The sequence below is a fragment of the Heterocephalus glaber genome, unplaced genomic scaffold (genome assembly GCF_053883595.1).
Source record: "Heterocephalus glaber isolate CG9 unplaced genomic scaffold, H.glaber_assembly_v1.0 deba00001060, whole genome shotgun sequence".
NCBI lineage: Eukaryota > Metazoa > Chordata > Mammalia > Rodentia > Bathyergidae > Heterocephalus > Heterocephalus glaber.
The window spans coordinates 227,103-242,973 of NW_028258185.1; the positions used below are offsets into that span (position 1 = coordinate 227,103).

Consider the following 15,871-nt stretch of genomic DNA (forward strand, 5'->3'; position numbering starts at 1 on the left):
ACCTGTCAGCTGGGGCAGCAGAGACGCCATCAAGTCTGGCTTGCTAAAGTTGGATCTGATCTGAACAAGTGTATCCATGTTTTCCACTACCAGTTTCTGCAGCTCAGGAACACAGAGACATTAAGTAGGAAAAAAGGGGCCAAATGTTCTTTCTTCCCCTCAGTCTCCTTCACCTACCCCTGTCCCCAAGGCAGGATGATTTTTTTTTTTTGAGGGGGCGGGGTCCACAGTACCTTCAGCTCCACAATCTGAGAGGTCACATGCCACATCAGGTTTTCACTCAGGAACTTCATGCCATAGGGACCCAGGAGTTCAGCCAAGGCCCGCATCTCTGGAATAGAGTTTCAGAGGTCCCAGGTGAGACTCAGAGCATACTGGAGCATTTGTACCACAGCTTGAGGATAATTTGAACATTTAAAATGTCCAGCCAGGCATGGTAGCTCATGCCTAGAATCCCAGCACTATGGGAGGCTGAGGCAGGAAGATTACAAATTTCAAGCTCAGCTGGGAAAATTAGCAACTTAATAAGACCCTGTCTCAGAATTTTAAAAAACAGGCCAAGGATTTAGCTCAGTGGTTTCACCACCTGCTGCACAAGTCCAAGGACCCAAGTTCGATCCCTGGTACCAATAAATAAATAAATAAATAAATAAATAAATAAATAAAACAGAAGGAGTTCAGAATTTTTAAAAAAAAGAATTTTTAAAAAATATTATTTAAAGGGCTGGGGATGTAGCTCAGTGTGAAGGCCCTGGGTTCAATCCCAGTATCAATCAGTCCATCAATCAATCAACAAAATGTTGTCCACCAAGGAAAGGAAGTGGAAAGTCAAGGAGCAAAAAATGGTCTAAAATCCTATATTCAGATGACAGGTCTGGCCTGTCCATGGGATGACCTACCTCTTCCCACCAGAACTCAAACCAAGACTTAACCATAAACGATAACTATTAGTTTTCTTATAAGAATTTGTAGCTCCTGCTTGCTCCTCTTGCTGTCCTACCTGTACTTCCCTTGTTAGGCCGTCAACCTCAAACAAGTCACTGAACCTCCCTGAGCCTGCTTCTAAATGAAGAAATTAGTATCTTCCATGAGCTCCTCATAAAACTGATGTGAGAGTTAGATACATTATAAAAACCTTAGAAAACTATAAGGATGTATATGAATAAGGGATTCTTATTATGATGGCTGTCAGTAGCCATCTGCTTGGGGAACTGGCATTTCATCATGGTTTCACAGACTAGGTCACTTAATCACATTGGGGTCCAGAAAGCCAATGCAATGCCTTCCTGTCTCTGCACTGCAAAGCCCGTCTCTGCAGAGACAACTCCTTCCCTATCTAGGGCCTGGAATTTGGTATGCCTCCCTTATTTAACACCTTATTATCCAACTTTTCCTCTTCTTGAGCTAACTTTTCTGTTTTCATAATCAACACATGTCTCCAGAGCCTTGGTTTTTTTTCCTCTAAACTATTTTTTCCTCTAAATTTAGTGTTCCTCAATGCCTTATCCCTTCCCACTCACCCTGCTCTTACCTTGGTGAATTAAATAAAACGTGCTTGTAGAAATTTCATGTGGGAAATGCTAGTGACCAATTCAGATAGGAGGGAGCTGTAGCTATGATCTTTGCCTATGGGCCATCCTAGCAGGGGAAAACATAAAAGACCAGAAGTAACAATGACGAAAGACCAGTAGAAAAAAGACAAGTTGAATATCATTCATCAGAGTACATAAAGAAAAGAAAGCCAAGGCTCCACACTCAGGTATCTGAAGGCAGGACCAGTCGACCTTCACCTCCACCAACGACACAGGAAGCGGACCTCGTCACAGCAGCTGACACAGAGCTTTGCCCAAAGGAGACACTACACATTTTCAGAGTTGTCTATCTTCAACAGAAAAAACTGAGCTGAGAATTATAGTAGGGTTTCCTAGCTGGTCAATTTAGATAACACTAAGATGGCTGACAGAGGGGAAGAGGGGCGGAATTGCCTTCTCTGGGGCTGACGGAGAGAAGGCACACTGATCTGCTGGTGTGGATCTGCAGAACCTCCCTACTCCAGTGTTCTCTACTCCCAGCTAGTAACCCTGGGCATCCTTCTCTTTTTATCTTTCTATTTTTACCGTAGCATTGCCCCATCACCATGGCAATCAAGGGAAATTGGGGTGGGGGTGGTGAAAGGGGGAACAAGCATTACCTCCTGCTGCTTGTCACTTGTCAGCAAGACCTAAAGTGGATTTTAGAGGCTGCCTACAGCTTGTGGGTAGAGTTGATGAGAAAGGGACATCTAAAACCTCCATGGTAGATAGGTGACCACTTACTGATGGGGTCAAAGTGACAGAAAAGAAGCCGAACTGGAAAACAGAACCTAACCATTGCATTTGATTTGGTTCTCATCGAATTCCGTTTGCAACCAGAATTGTGGAAAGAATTAAGTGTGTAAACCGAGTTACTACTATTCTCTGGCTTTCTTAACATCTCCAAATAAGGAGGAAAATGGAAAGAGGGTCACTAGAACATCTTCTATCTGTCCCAGATACCATGCACAACCCATGAATTAAACGGAGGTGAGAGAGAAAAGGAAGAAGTAGAACAGTTCATGAATTACTCAGTTGGTAGTAGTAATTACTCAGTTGGTGGTAGGCTGAGGCAGACAGACCACAAGTTAGAAGCTAGACTGGGCAATGTAGTGAGACTATCTCAAAATTTATAAATAAATAAGGACTGGGGATGTAGCTTAGCACTCCCTGGGTTCAATTCCCAGTGCTGTTTTTAAAAACATGGATTTGTATGATTTCAGGCTCTATTTAAAAAGGAAACAGCTTCCCAACTCATTCACTACATACCTTTTACCTGCATCCCCTCAACACAAAAGCACTTCTATATACTGGGAGGCAGCCCTGCACTGTTCTGGAGTTTGTCTGTCTTGAGTCAAAAATCTCAGTTCTACCATTTATAAATACATCAACCTAGGCAAGCACCTTAACTTTGCCATATTTAGTGTCATCTTCTGAAAAATGAGAATAATAAGAATATCTAGAGCCAGGTGTGGTGATACCTGCCTGTAATCCCAGCATTCAGGAGGCAGGAGGATTGCAAATTTGAGACCAGCCTGGGCTACATGACGAGATCCTGTCTCAAAAAACAAAGTATCTACCTCAAGGCTGTTGGGAGGATTAAGTGAATTAATATGTGTAAGCCTTTAAAACTTGGCTCACAGTGAATGTCATTCATTATCTCATCATCGTTGTTACTACAGCATTAAACATCAGCAATCTAAAATATTGGCTAAGGCTCTAAAATTCATCCCCAAGGAAGAAAATGCCATAACATCCACTGTTCAGTCATTCCAAGCAAGAGATGTCCTCCTTACACTTTATCCTTTACCTATAACTATATATACTTCACCTTTCTTCTTAGTTGAAAAGGAGAAAATCATTTTCCACTCTTTGAAAAATACATTCCCTCAGTAACTTGAGTGTCACTGCCTAACTCCTAAACTCCTCTTTTTTTCCCTATTCATCTCCATCCCCTAGGCCACTCTTCAATTCTGGACCTTGCTTAGAATCTCTTTCTATTGTCCACAAAGTCTAGCAGACTCTTGCAGAGATGCTGAAGAGAATAAATCATGGTCCTCTGGGGAAGCAGGATAACTGAGATAAGATTTACAGGTATTGTTTGAGGGGAAAGGCCCAGTTCCTTGACAAGGAGACCAGGCCCTAAACTCACCAGAGACGTCTGAGAACTCCTCTGCACTGAAGTTCTGCTCACCCTCTCTGGGGAGGCTGACGAAGGCCTGCATGGCTGGGGAGAGGACAATGGTCCCACTGCTCGCCTGCCTGAGCAGACTCTCCAAGTACCTACAAGGTTGGCCAAGAAAGCATAGATTAGCATCCACTCTGTTCTTCCTGCCACTGCTCCCTACACCACCACTGGGCTTGGGAAGAGAAACTCCACTAAAGACCAAGGTTGAAGAAAAGACTCAAGATAATACAGAGATCTAATTAACACCATAAAGAGTTGGATCAAAAACAACCACCAGTGGCCAGGGATTTAGCTCAGTGCTTTCGCTGCCTGCTGCACAAGCGCAAGGACCTGAGTTCAATCCCCAGTACCAAAAAAAAAAAAAACCCACCAGTAATACAGTTTCACTTTGCCTCTAATCTGCTGTCAAATGCAATGGTGTGTGCTTCTTATGCCTTTCCCTCAGCCCCTGCTCTTTTCCAACAATTCCATTCCCTCATGCTTACCCTCTGGTGGTAAGACAGGACCAACATGGGATTAAAAAAATACTACTGGGAGCTAAGAGTGTACACCTCGGTGGCAGAGCACCTGCTTAGCATGCACAAGGCTCTGAATTCAATCCCTAGCAGAAACAAACAAACAAAAATAACTTACTAATTGGAGCTCCTCTGAAAAATACTTAGCCCTAACTTCTCCAATGAAAATGCTGTACTGAAGATCCAGACTCCTGGAAGCCAGTGTCATGTCAAACTTCCTGAGCAGAGAAGCCCCTGAAAAATGGCCATCTGGTCTCCAAACATTCCCTCCTAATTTCTCAGCAATGTTGGAAGGGCTGGGCTCTGGCTAGTGGCAGTAGAGGAGAGTTTGATGAATTCCTGCCACTCAGGGACCAGCTTCACTCTATATTTTACTGAGATTACAAGCTAACCACCAGTGGACCAACCTGAGCAGCCAAACATATTTTTGTCTTTTTAAATTAGTTGTAAAATTTTTGAAACAGAGATTTTACATAAAACAATAAGAATTTCATGGGGCAACATTGGCATGGTGCTAGGTGGTGGCTGTACCCTTTAGAGAGGGACAGTCCCTCTCCAACCTCTCAAAGTCCTCATTAGCATACAACATCTTTATGGTACCTGCCTGATTCTGGTTGGCATTTGAATTTGCAAACTTTGCTCCTCTTTACTGGGGATGAGGGCAGGGAGCACGGGGAGGGAGGGTGGGGTTCCTCTTTGAAACATCTCTTGCAAAGCAGATATTAGATTAAGGGTGCCACCCAGTGGCTTGGGGAGGCAGGAATCTGGCTCTCCATTCCTTATAAATTTCAAAGGAAACTTTTTCAGTTGTAGGGAGGAGGTCCCTTCCCTGTCAGGAACAATCTAGTATACCCGACACGGCCATGGGTAGGGATGAGGAGACAGTGTTCTGGAGACAACGGAATAGAAAGAATGGTTCTCAAAGGGAGAAGCTAGGGCAAAAAGAGAAATAAGATGGAAAGAAGTAAGGTCATTTGAAATTAAAACAGTAAGAATCCAGAAAAGGAAGGTTAAGAACTGGAGATCAAGAGGAAAAAAGTTAAGCAGCTGCAGGATAGGTTTATGGGTGTCATACTGAAGTTTAGAAGGAAACCTCTCAGTGGACAGAAGGAGGTCTGGACTTGCCTCCTGCTTACTATTCCAATCCTCAAATAGAAACAAGCCTTTGGAGGTCCATGATCTGGAGGCTTAAATGCCTGGGCCCTGATGTCCTCCTACATAAAGAGAAAACTGCTGACACAGAGGGAGGGACAAGCAGCACTGACCAGTTTGTGTAGAGCGTGGTGATGGTCTGCTCCCCACAAGAGTCCAGGGGCTGGGTCTGCTGCAGAAGAGCATTGCGGATGACTCTGCACACATCTGCACCCAAAAATTGGGCCATTGATTGTATGAACCCAATGTATGCTTTGACACCTGCCAACAGCTCGGAAGGCCTTAGGATCTCCTGAGTCGTGGTATTGTAGCCAGCCAGCCACACAATGGCTCTAAGTGATAAAAATCATAATTACAATCACAGTGATAAACACAGTAGCAATTGTTGAGTGTATCCTGTGTTCCAGGTACTGAGCTATGATTTTGTGACACATAGTATTTAAGCTAAACTTTATAGCAAATCAATAATGTAGGAACAATATTATCCCCATTTTATGGGTAACAAAACTAAGACATATAAATACTAAATTATTTGCTGAAGACTGCATAGCTAGCAAGTGGCAGAACTAGGACTTGAATCGAATAACATTTAATCTCTAACCACTATGTTCTTCTGCCTCCTCTGGAGAAATTAAGTCAGTTGGTAAAAGACCTGAGCTCCCAAATTTCATTTGACTTTATGGGCGCACACCACCTGTGTTCTCAGTGCCAATAATTGCCTTTTCTCCTTGGGATGCATTAGTTCCAACTACTGTCAGAAATGGAAAACTAATCTTAGAAAACCTTGGAAGGGCAGTAGGGTCCCCAGTGACCATGGGTGCCGTGGATGGACAGAGCACGCATGGCTGGCAAGCAGCCACCTCAGGGTGGAACACCAGAAAGAGCCTCCCCACCAGCCCCCAACTCCTTCCAGAATACCTTCCTCAGGTACCTGAGATTTCACAATTAGAGTTAGTCAACTGACTTAAGGCTTTCTTCCTTATAAAAAGGTAAACCCGAAGAAAAGAGGACCATCTCACTTTCAGCCTTTATCAGTCACTTGCACTTCAGTATAAATGAGTTTCTCAGATTCTTTGGAAACCACAAGGTATTTAGGAATGTTTTGTTTTTGTTTGACATTTTTGGCAAAATGTTCGTGGAGGAAGGATAGTCTTCTCCCCACATGAAAGAAAAAGATCTTTCCAGTACCACTTGACAGGGCAAACTAAGGGCAAGCCCAGGGTATTTTAAAGTTTTCACTGAGGCCAAACACCTAGGTCAGCCTTATGCCTTTTGGAACAATGATGTCTATGAAGCAAAAATCAGAGGTATTCAGAGAAAATCAGATGATCACATCTACATCTCCAGAGCCTGGAAACCGCCACAGCTTCTCCAGGTGTGCCCATGGGCATTACCATGCTGTCATCTTCTCGACACTGTGTATGAAAATGAGACACTTCCTCTGCTATAGCTAATGTGTATGCAATGAAAACAAACTAATTTTACTGCACTCAAGTAAAAGCCTAATTGAAAAATAAGTCTGCATCTCCCAGAATCAAAACTCAAGACTCATAACTGGTCTCCTTGCTTCTAGAAGTCCTTGTTCCTGCTAATACAGCCAGACCAAAATATGGAGGCAAATCTTATTACACTGGGCTCAAAACTAGCCAAGGCTCCCAGCTCAAATAAAAAGCCCAGGTCCTTACAGGCCCAGGCCCCTCCTCTGCCCCTTCAAACTTCAGGTTCTCCCCCCTCTCACAGGCCTTCTGCGGCAGCCTCACTGGCCACCTCCACATCCCTCAAATATACCATGAATATTCCTACCTCAGAGCAGTGGAGCAAGCTATTTCCACCACCAAGAATGCTTGTTGCATGCCTGGCTTCTTTAATTCCTTCAGGGGTTTCCTCAAATGCTACTTTCTCAAAGACACTTTCCTTGGCCACTCTATCTAAAACTGTAGCACTCTCCCCTACACAAACACAATACTTCCATTTCCTTTTCCTGTTTTATCTTTCTAATCACTAGCATTTATCACTACATAATCTAACACCTATTCTGCTTTCTTGTTTGTCTATCTCCCCCCCTAGAAGCTAAATTTCATGGGGCAGGGATTTTTATCTATTTTGTATACTGAAGTATATCAACCGCTTCTAGAATATTCCTGGCACATAGTAGATGTTCAATAAATACTTGTTGAATAAATGCATGAATTTACTACATATTCCAAGACAAAACACAGAAGACTAAGGGATTATTCACAATTATTTCCTAATTGATGACTACAGTACCCAATTCCAATATAAGGGGTTCTCCTCCTGCTTTAGGGAACAAGGGAATGAGCAGCCTGTTATATGTGAGGAACTTTACACTCATTATTATTTTTAATTATCTACCAATTCTCAATTACAGGTAATTTATAATTATCTAGAAAGTAAATATCATTATTCTTACTTTGTACAAAAGAAAACTGGCCCAGATAAGCTAGATATTCTGGCTCCAATGTCATCTCTCATGCTCTGGATGTCAACACAGTTCTATTGACTGTTAATTTCTACTCACTCTACTAAATCAGGGGTGGTTAATTCTGGCTGTACATCAAAACCACCTACAGCAACCAGGGGTTCTTTTCATTTGCTTTTCATAGAGGTACTTGGGACCCATGCCAGACAGACTACATCAGAATCTCCAGCATGTGGCATGACCACCAGAACGGACCAAATGGAGCCCAATGTTGCAGACTACTGTACTGTACCAAAATAGACAAGGAAAGAGGGATACCTGCTGAGTCTGGCCTCCAGGTGACCGCTGAGATACTCAGAAGGGAAGATAGTGTGTTCAAACACAGAGAAACTATGTATGTGATTCATGGCCAATGCCAGTTCCATCAGATGTTGATGTAGCTTGTCCATGCTAGAAAGAAAAATGAGGATTAATTAGGGGTCTGGCACTATCTGTGGGTACCTGGGTGGGATGTGTCAGTCATGGCCTTTGGACCCCTTTCATCTTCTAGGGATACTCAGCCTATATCAATGCTGACTTCAAAAGCAAATAGACTTTCCCATGTAAGTGCTTTTCCATATCCACCATTTCTCACCATCACTTCTACATTTTTTTCCCTGTATCACTTCCCTCTTCCACTTTCTCCCTTCTTTGATGCAGCACTCCCTTGGCCCGAGACCCCATCCTCACTTGGTGACAAGGCTTCGGTTCTTCCGGCGACTCTCAGCTCCCGGCTTGTCCCTCTCTGGCTCTCCTTTCCTGGGAGTCTGCCTCTGTTTCATGGTCTTCTTATTCTTGGCCTTGCTGATGGTTGTGGCACAGTGCTTAGGTAGAAGCTTTGGAAACAAACATGAGAAAATGGGATTTGCTGCTAAAACTGCCACCGAGTAGCTCATCTAACAGTTGTAAGGTCTCTCCATTATGGTCTGCTCTTTTATCTTTCTGCTTCTCTTGCTCTGATGGGGCCCTATTTGGAGCATGCTCACCTTTGTCGGTTTTTATATATCTCTCCCCATGTACACCCAGCCTCAAAGTTTCAAGGCAGCAGAATCTACTGAGATTCAGAACGGCACTCCCCACCCCATCCTAAGAGTCTTTCCTAATGGAAAATTTCAAGCAAAAAGAATAAGGTCTAAGAACTCCTCCCAGCTGTTCTGTCTATAGTCTTCCAGCCTTAGGAAAACAGTTGTTTTTTTGTTAGATGGAACAATCATCTCACTTGCTACATTTCTTTATATTCTTTCTCATGAAAACAGTTACCTACACCCCCACAGCTCTCCAAAACTCAGAGTTCACAATGTGGCCAACATTCTCTTCCCACTCCTTTTGTTGAAATATATTTCTTTCCAGTTCACTTAAACATCAGTTTGGCATCTCTTCTCATCTCTAGTTAGCCATAGAGAAAACAGAAGATAAAACCAGATATGCAGGTATCATCATTAAGGAATCACCTTGGAATTGCCTCCATTGATTCCAGTGTTAACGCACATGAAGAGCATGTCTGGAAACTCCTCAGCAAGAATTACTTTTTTTTTTTTTTTTGGTACCAGGGATCGAACGCGGGTCCCGGCGCTTGCGCAGCAGGCAGCGAAAACACTGAGCTACATCCCCGGCCCAAGAATTACTTTTAGATCAACAGAAGAACTACACAAGAAAACTAGTTTTGTTACTTTATATTCGCACTTTTTCTTTTTTGGTACCTAATCTAGGGCCTTCCATCAGCCTATATCCCTAGCACTGTCTTTGGGTTTGTTTATATTATTTTTTGTTTTGTTGTTTTTTTGTTTTGATAGGGTCTCACTAAGCCCCTAAATTGCCCAGGCTGGGCTCAAACTTGCAATCCTCCCTTTTCAGCCTCCCAAAGTGCCAGGATTCACACTTCCTTTCTTTAAATCCAAACTCTGGACTATTCCCAAGAAATCAAGTCCATCTTGAAGAACAAAGGCGTATTAGCCCTGAGATAATGCAAAAATGTCTGTGGTAAATTCTGAAAGCAGTCTCCCAAAATGTCACTGTATTAGTAATAGTGATATCACTAATGATTTACCCAAAATGTTGTTTCCAGAGGGCCAATACTCATTTGGTTGTGAAAGTTCTGATGTTGTGAAAATAATTACTCACATCATGGTTTAATCATTCCTGATACACACTGAGAAGATCTCTTTATCCGTGCCCCTTGCATATGGTCAATATTCAGTTTCTTTTAACTTTAAAAATAATTTATTAGTACATATGTACAATACATAATGAATGCATTCATTGCGGGTAGTTGGTACATGTACATATTGCATCTTAATCCTTTTGGTCAATATTCTTGACTGATGAATATACTGTAAGTATATTCATTTGCATATCTTCCTTGTAGTAATTACTTACATGTCTTTCAAACATGCATTTATATTTCCTTTTCCCTTAAACTGGAACATTCCCCAGCACAAGGATGGTTCTCACGCCAAACATCTAGCACAAGGGTATTTGAACAAACAAACAAACAAAAAAGAGCTAACATGTATTGAGTGCAGTATACCAAATATTCCATACACTCTAATTTAATCTTTATGATACCCCTGTGAAGAAAGTATTCTTGTCCTCACTTTATGTGAGGAAATGAAAGGTTAAGTAATTATGTAACTGTGTTATCTGCACACATGCAGATACACACACACACACACACACACACACACACACACACACACCAGCTCCCTTTCTACCACATTTGATACAAAGCCTGACTCAAACCCAGGAAGGGTGGGAAGTCTGGGAAATCTAAGACTCCAGGGCAACAGCAAAACTACTTCCTCATTTTCAAGTTGTCTGAAATTTAGGTTGAGCTAATCATGACCAGGTGCTGTGACTCAGTCAAGGGAGGGAAGTGGGAAAAACCAGAAGGCAAAGACAAAAAAGCAGTCATGAGGATAAACACAAAAGAGGGGCCTGAGGATATTCAGATAGTGCAGCTTAGGGTGCAGACGAACAGAAAGATGAGACAAGACAGTTGATCTGGGGCCACTGCCCTAAGCATGTGTACACAGGCAGACAGGAGGAGAGTAAATTGGAAAATTAATCCATCTCCCGGAACTCCTCAAATGGGACACCAATTACGCTGGAGTGCAGCTGTTCAAATAGGAGTATTTTTAGACAACTCTATCTGGTCCTAAGGGAGTAAGGGTGGAAGAGACTACTCTAAGAAAGGAATCTAGCCATAAGTGCAAGTACACAAAAGCCCTCATCACCCTGCTGGAGGAAGAGGTAGAAAACTTGACAGCTGAGAGGAAAACAAAGATGGAGAGAGAGGGCACTGGGAGCAGGAGACCGAAAGATCAGACTGAGCCCACCTGGTTGCTCAGCTTTCGCTGTTCAGCACAGATCTCCAGGACACAGTTGCTGGTCTGCTTGGCCAGCTCTTCCAGGAAGGAATTGCAGTGATGAAGACTGTGGTTCTTCAGATGAGGGTACTAAGAGGAAGACCAAGGGAGCAGCTGTCATCACCAGGACAACCATTGCTTCCTCATCATACTGCTCGACTCCCCTTGCCTGAGCTACTCAATCCCAGAGAAGGAACTGAGGTCCAGGGAGGGAAGATAACTCGACATCAACTGAGATCTTAAAATGCTCATGTCACACACCTATGCTTATATTCCTTTTAGGACCAAAACCTGCCCCTGGGGTTTTGTTTTAGATAATGAGGATCAGAGATGGCTAAAAAGATACCAGGGCTTGGAGTTCGGGACACCCACCTCCTCTGGGCACATCTCATGAGTGCAGTGGACAAAATGGGCACAAATGAGGGGGAAAGCAATGGCATAACGCAACATGGTGGGTTCCTCCAGGGTCATAGCAAACATCTTCTCAAAGGTGCGGAGATGAAAGCTGCAGAGAAAGAGGAAGAGACTTAAAGCCAAGATGTAGGAGCTAGGCCCTTTGAAGTGGAGATAATATTCATTCTTTCAACAAATATTTATTAATATTCACTACTCCCCCTAATTTCCCTACCCATGAGAGAGAAGGGAACCACAGAAACTTAACCCTTTCAGACTTTTACAATAAACCCCAGGGAAGTTTAGTAATAATCTTCTTCCTTTTCCCTGCATAAAATTTGCTATGCCCTCAAAACTGTTGCATGATTTGGGCCATTTTTCCTAATTTAGAAGTCCTAAATTCAGCACTGGGTAAATACTCAGTAATACAACACTTGTCTACCACGTGTGAGGCCCAGGGTTCAATCCTCAGCACACACACACAAAAAAATCTGGCTGGGCATGGTAGTGCACACCTGTAATCCCAGCACTCAGGAGGCTGAGACAGGAGGATTGCCATGAGTTCGAGGCCAGCCTGGACTACACAGTGAGTTCAAGGCCAGCCTGAGCTACATAGTAAGACCCTTTCTCAAAGAGAAAAAAAAATCCTAAATTCACATTTCTCCCAAAGTTTGACACACAGGCTCCAATAAACCTCCCTAAATTAATTCCATGAGACTGATTTTTCCTCAATCCTCTATCCTCTCAATTTCATATACTCTCTTTTCATTTTCTTACATTTATAACCGTTAAGTTGATGTTCTTTTAACATGTGGGTATTGTACCTCCCCATTTATATTGATTTCAGAGAACAGAAACATCGTATTTTGTTTGTTTTTGTTGTGCAATCCTTGAAATAATACAATTATACAAAAAAGTAGCTACCTAATAACTGTTGGGTGTCACCTATGGAAGACCAAGTAAATGTTTATTTTCCAAAGGTCCTATTCTCCAGCCTAAACTTCCAAGTTTTTTATGCTTCTTTTAAATGAAAGTCCCAAGAGCTTATAAAAAAAAAAAAAGTTGAAGAAGTTTCCAAAGAAAACAATGAAGATGAGAAAAGACTAGAAGACATATGGATGAAAAAGCCTAAAGAAGGGAAGGTTCTGTAAAGTCCAAAAGGCTTTCTTTCTTTTTTTTTTTTTTAAACCAGGTATCAAAACTCAGGACCTTGCACTTGCCAGGCAGGTGTGGTACCACTGAGCTAAATCCCCAGTCCAAGCAGCTTTCCTCACAAGGACAAATATGGCACAATCCTCAACCCCATCCCTGAGGATTATTGGTAGAAGCTGCCATGGGTGAGCTGTGGCATTGAGTATCTGCTTTAAGAAGGTAAAGAAACAAGATTTCTAGGGGAATTACGATAGACCACAAAGGCCAGGAAAAAGATCGCATAAATTGATAAAGATGCCCAGACCAGGACATACCAGAAAGTAGACAGGTCAGAAGTCTCCACCAGCACTTTGTCTACTGAGTCCAGCATTTGAGAGTGAAAGACAATGAGATTCATCACCTTGGCCAGGTCAGGGTTCTCGTGCAGGTGCAGGGGGGCCTTGGCTACGCTGGTGTATGCCTGACAGTGACAGGGAAGAAGGTGGGGAAGACAAGGTGAATGAATCGGCACCCCTGCCTTAACACTGGGGTTTAGCCTGGGTGTGTCCCATCTAGTCATCAGTTCTCAAGGTTCACTCATCATAAAGCAGAGCTCAGGAAAAAAAAGGGGGGGGGGACATAGGAAAGGAAAGAAGAATCTGAGGACAGGGCAACTAACAGAAACAGACCATTACCTGAAGACGGAACCAGTCTAGCCTCAATCCAGAGAATTCAAATTTCTCTCCACTATCAACTGCAAGAAAAACAGAAGCAAGTGTGAAAGGAAACAGTAAAACAGCATCCTAGAGTCTAACTGTGTAGAATGGTAGGTCCTCTTCAAAGTCATCTTGTCCTATTCCCTGGCTCAAAGACCAGTATCTTCAGAAAAAAATATTGACCCTTCATATATGCCCTGACTCCCCCACCTCCCTACAGTTACCTTGTTTGAGATTCAGCGAGGAGAGGGTACTGACAAATGAGGACATGATGACAGACTCCTCCTCTGGACACACAGACAGGTTCTAAAGAGAGGTTGGAGTTGCTGTCAGTGGGCACAGGTTCTACCAAGACAGAAACTAGGACTGCAGCTCAGTAAGTGTATAAAGGTAGGAAGAAATACTAGGTGCCAAAAGCAGGAGCCAAGGATGAGACAGAGGGAAATTCCTGGGATCCCTCCCATGTTAATATTCAAATTGTCTTTATTTTTCTCGCCTATGTTTATGTAGTATCACTTAGCGGGGAAAAAAGACTACTGAAATTACCCATGTTTTATTTTTTTAACAAATATAAGGAAGAAATAAGTCTTTTTGGTACCCAGTCTACAAAGCATGAGATTCAGCCAGCATGGCTTTGAGAAGAAAATGACCAGAGGTCACCTAGAAATTTCCAAAGTATAATCAACTAAACACACCTGAATAATGTCACTGAGCACAAGAACATCAAATCTGGCCAAGTACTGAAGGTGGTATTGCTGTATCACTTTGATGTGTCTTCGCACGAGAGCCCTGATCTCCTCCAGTAAGAAAAGTAGCTCTGCAATGCTCCTGTAAAGGTGAGGATGAGAACAGAAGAGGCATGAGACTAGAAATATGAATGAGACAGTCAATGATTACAAGGCACAAATTGAGACCTCCTGAGGACACTTGACCCTTTTTCCCAGTCCATCTATGGGTAAGGTTTTTCACTATGTCAAGTACTAACGAGTCAGCATAGTCTTCAGGTGTCTTTGTCTTGGTGACATTTTCTGTATGGCGAACCAGCCAGGTGACTTCATCACGAATGAAGGACAAGGCCATGAAAGCAAAAAGGGCCTAAGGAGAAGACAAGGATTATTAGAACATTCAACTTTATCAATGAACTTCAAAGCATAGAGGAAACTACTAGGATAATCTGCACATGGACACAGTCATGTAGTCTTATCAACAGTGTCCAGTGATAAACACACATACCCACAAAACACCTCAAGCATGCGACACAGAATCAGACGTGCACATGTGTTGACACTCATTCATAGTCAGTACCCTCCTTGCCCCCACCAAATTAAATTTTAGAAATATTTACTCAGCATTTATATGGTTTAAAATAAAAAAGCAAGCTCTGTCATCAATTAGTTCACTCTGAAACAGAAGATAGGACAAATGCACAAATAGCTACATTACACGACATACTATAATATTGCCAAATAAACAGATATACAATGAGTACTCCAAGATTCAAGAAATCAGCATAAACCCATACAAATAGACCACATGACTCAAAATCTAGAGAAGGCCAAGTCCCTCCCTCACTGAGTCCCTTATCATTGGTCACAATCCCTCCTAACATTTCTGTCTTGCCTTAGGACCCAGTAGTCCTGGTTCATCCGTTAACACGGTCTCCAGCTCCTTCACAGTCATCCGCAGAAACTGCCGCCGTTGACAGTGAAACTGCCCACTGAGGAAGGCAAGTGGAAAGTAATGAATATTGCCTGCCTCTTCTTTTTATATCTTCCACATGCAGACCAGAAGAGAGCTGTGTTTAGGAAGGGGTAGCAGGCTGGAATATGGTTCAAGGCCAATGTTAGCTTTAGAGAGAAAATGCAAGAATCTGTGGGACAGCAGTGGTTCTGAGGTTGAAGAAATAGGTCTGTAGGGAAACTCACAGTGGCTTGGGTAAGAGCAAGTCAGAAGAGATTCCTAGTCCATCCCTTCTCCCAGAGCCCATTCCCCACATTTACCTGTTTGCAATCATATGTTCCTTGCTCTCCTTGATATCTGCCACACGCTTGCCATACCTGAAGATTGACAAGCACATCAGGGTTGACAACAATGCCAGCTAGGGCTTTGTTCTCATCCTCAAAGATTCCAGCCTACTGGCTAGGGAGGCACAGGCACCCCTCAGCAGCAGGACCTTTTCACACATACTTCTCCCCCAGGTTCATTAATAAAGGACTTACAGAACTTCATTTATATATAGATCATTCTGTTCTATCTTTTTATTCTGTAGATAAAGAAAATAGGGGCCAGGGATTTATCTCAGTGGCACAGTGCCTGCCTTGCAAGCACAAGGTCCCAAGTTCGATCCCCGATACCAAAAAA

The 15,871-nt window shown here is 42.8% G+C and overlaps 1 protein-coding gene across 3 annotated transcripts in view; it reads right to left on the reverse strand.

Moving 5' to 3' along the window:
- Nckap1l (NCK associated protein 1 like) overlaps positions 1-15,871 on the reverse strand; it is a 67,002-nt gene that overhangs the window by 16,411 nt on the left and 34,720 nt on the right. For all 3 annotated transcript variants that reach the window (XM_021250584.2, XM_004872808.3, XM_021250585.2), the window contains exons 10-24: positions 15,511-15,567; positions 15,131-15,227; positions 14,496-14,605; positions 14,206-14,338; positions 13,735-13,816; positions 13,490-13,548; positions 13,130-13,275; positions 11,643-11,775; positions 11,241-11,360; positions 8,596-8,741; positions 8,185-8,316; positions 5,540-5,758; positions 3,724-3,854; positions 234-331; positions 3-96 (exon numbers count right to left, since the gene is read on the reverse strand). In XM_021250584.2, coding sequence (XP_021106243.2) covers positions 3-96; positions 234-331; positions 3,724-3,854; positions 5,540-5,758; positions 8,185-8,316; positions 8,596-8,741; positions 11,241-11,360; positions 11,643-11,775; positions 13,130-13,275; positions 13,490-13,548; positions 13,735-13,816; positions 14,206-14,338; positions 14,496-14,605; positions 15,131-15,227; positions 15,511-15,567 — 1,757 coding nt within the window. The remainder of the gene's footprint in view (positions 1-2; positions 97-233; positions 332-3,723; positions 3,855-5,539; positions 5,759-8,184; positions 8,317-8,595; positions 8,742-11,240; positions 11,361-11,642; positions 11,776-13,129; positions 13,276-13,489; positions 13,549-13,734; positions 13,817-14,205; positions 14,339-14,495; positions 14,606-15,130; positions 15,228-15,510; positions 15,568-15,871) is intronic.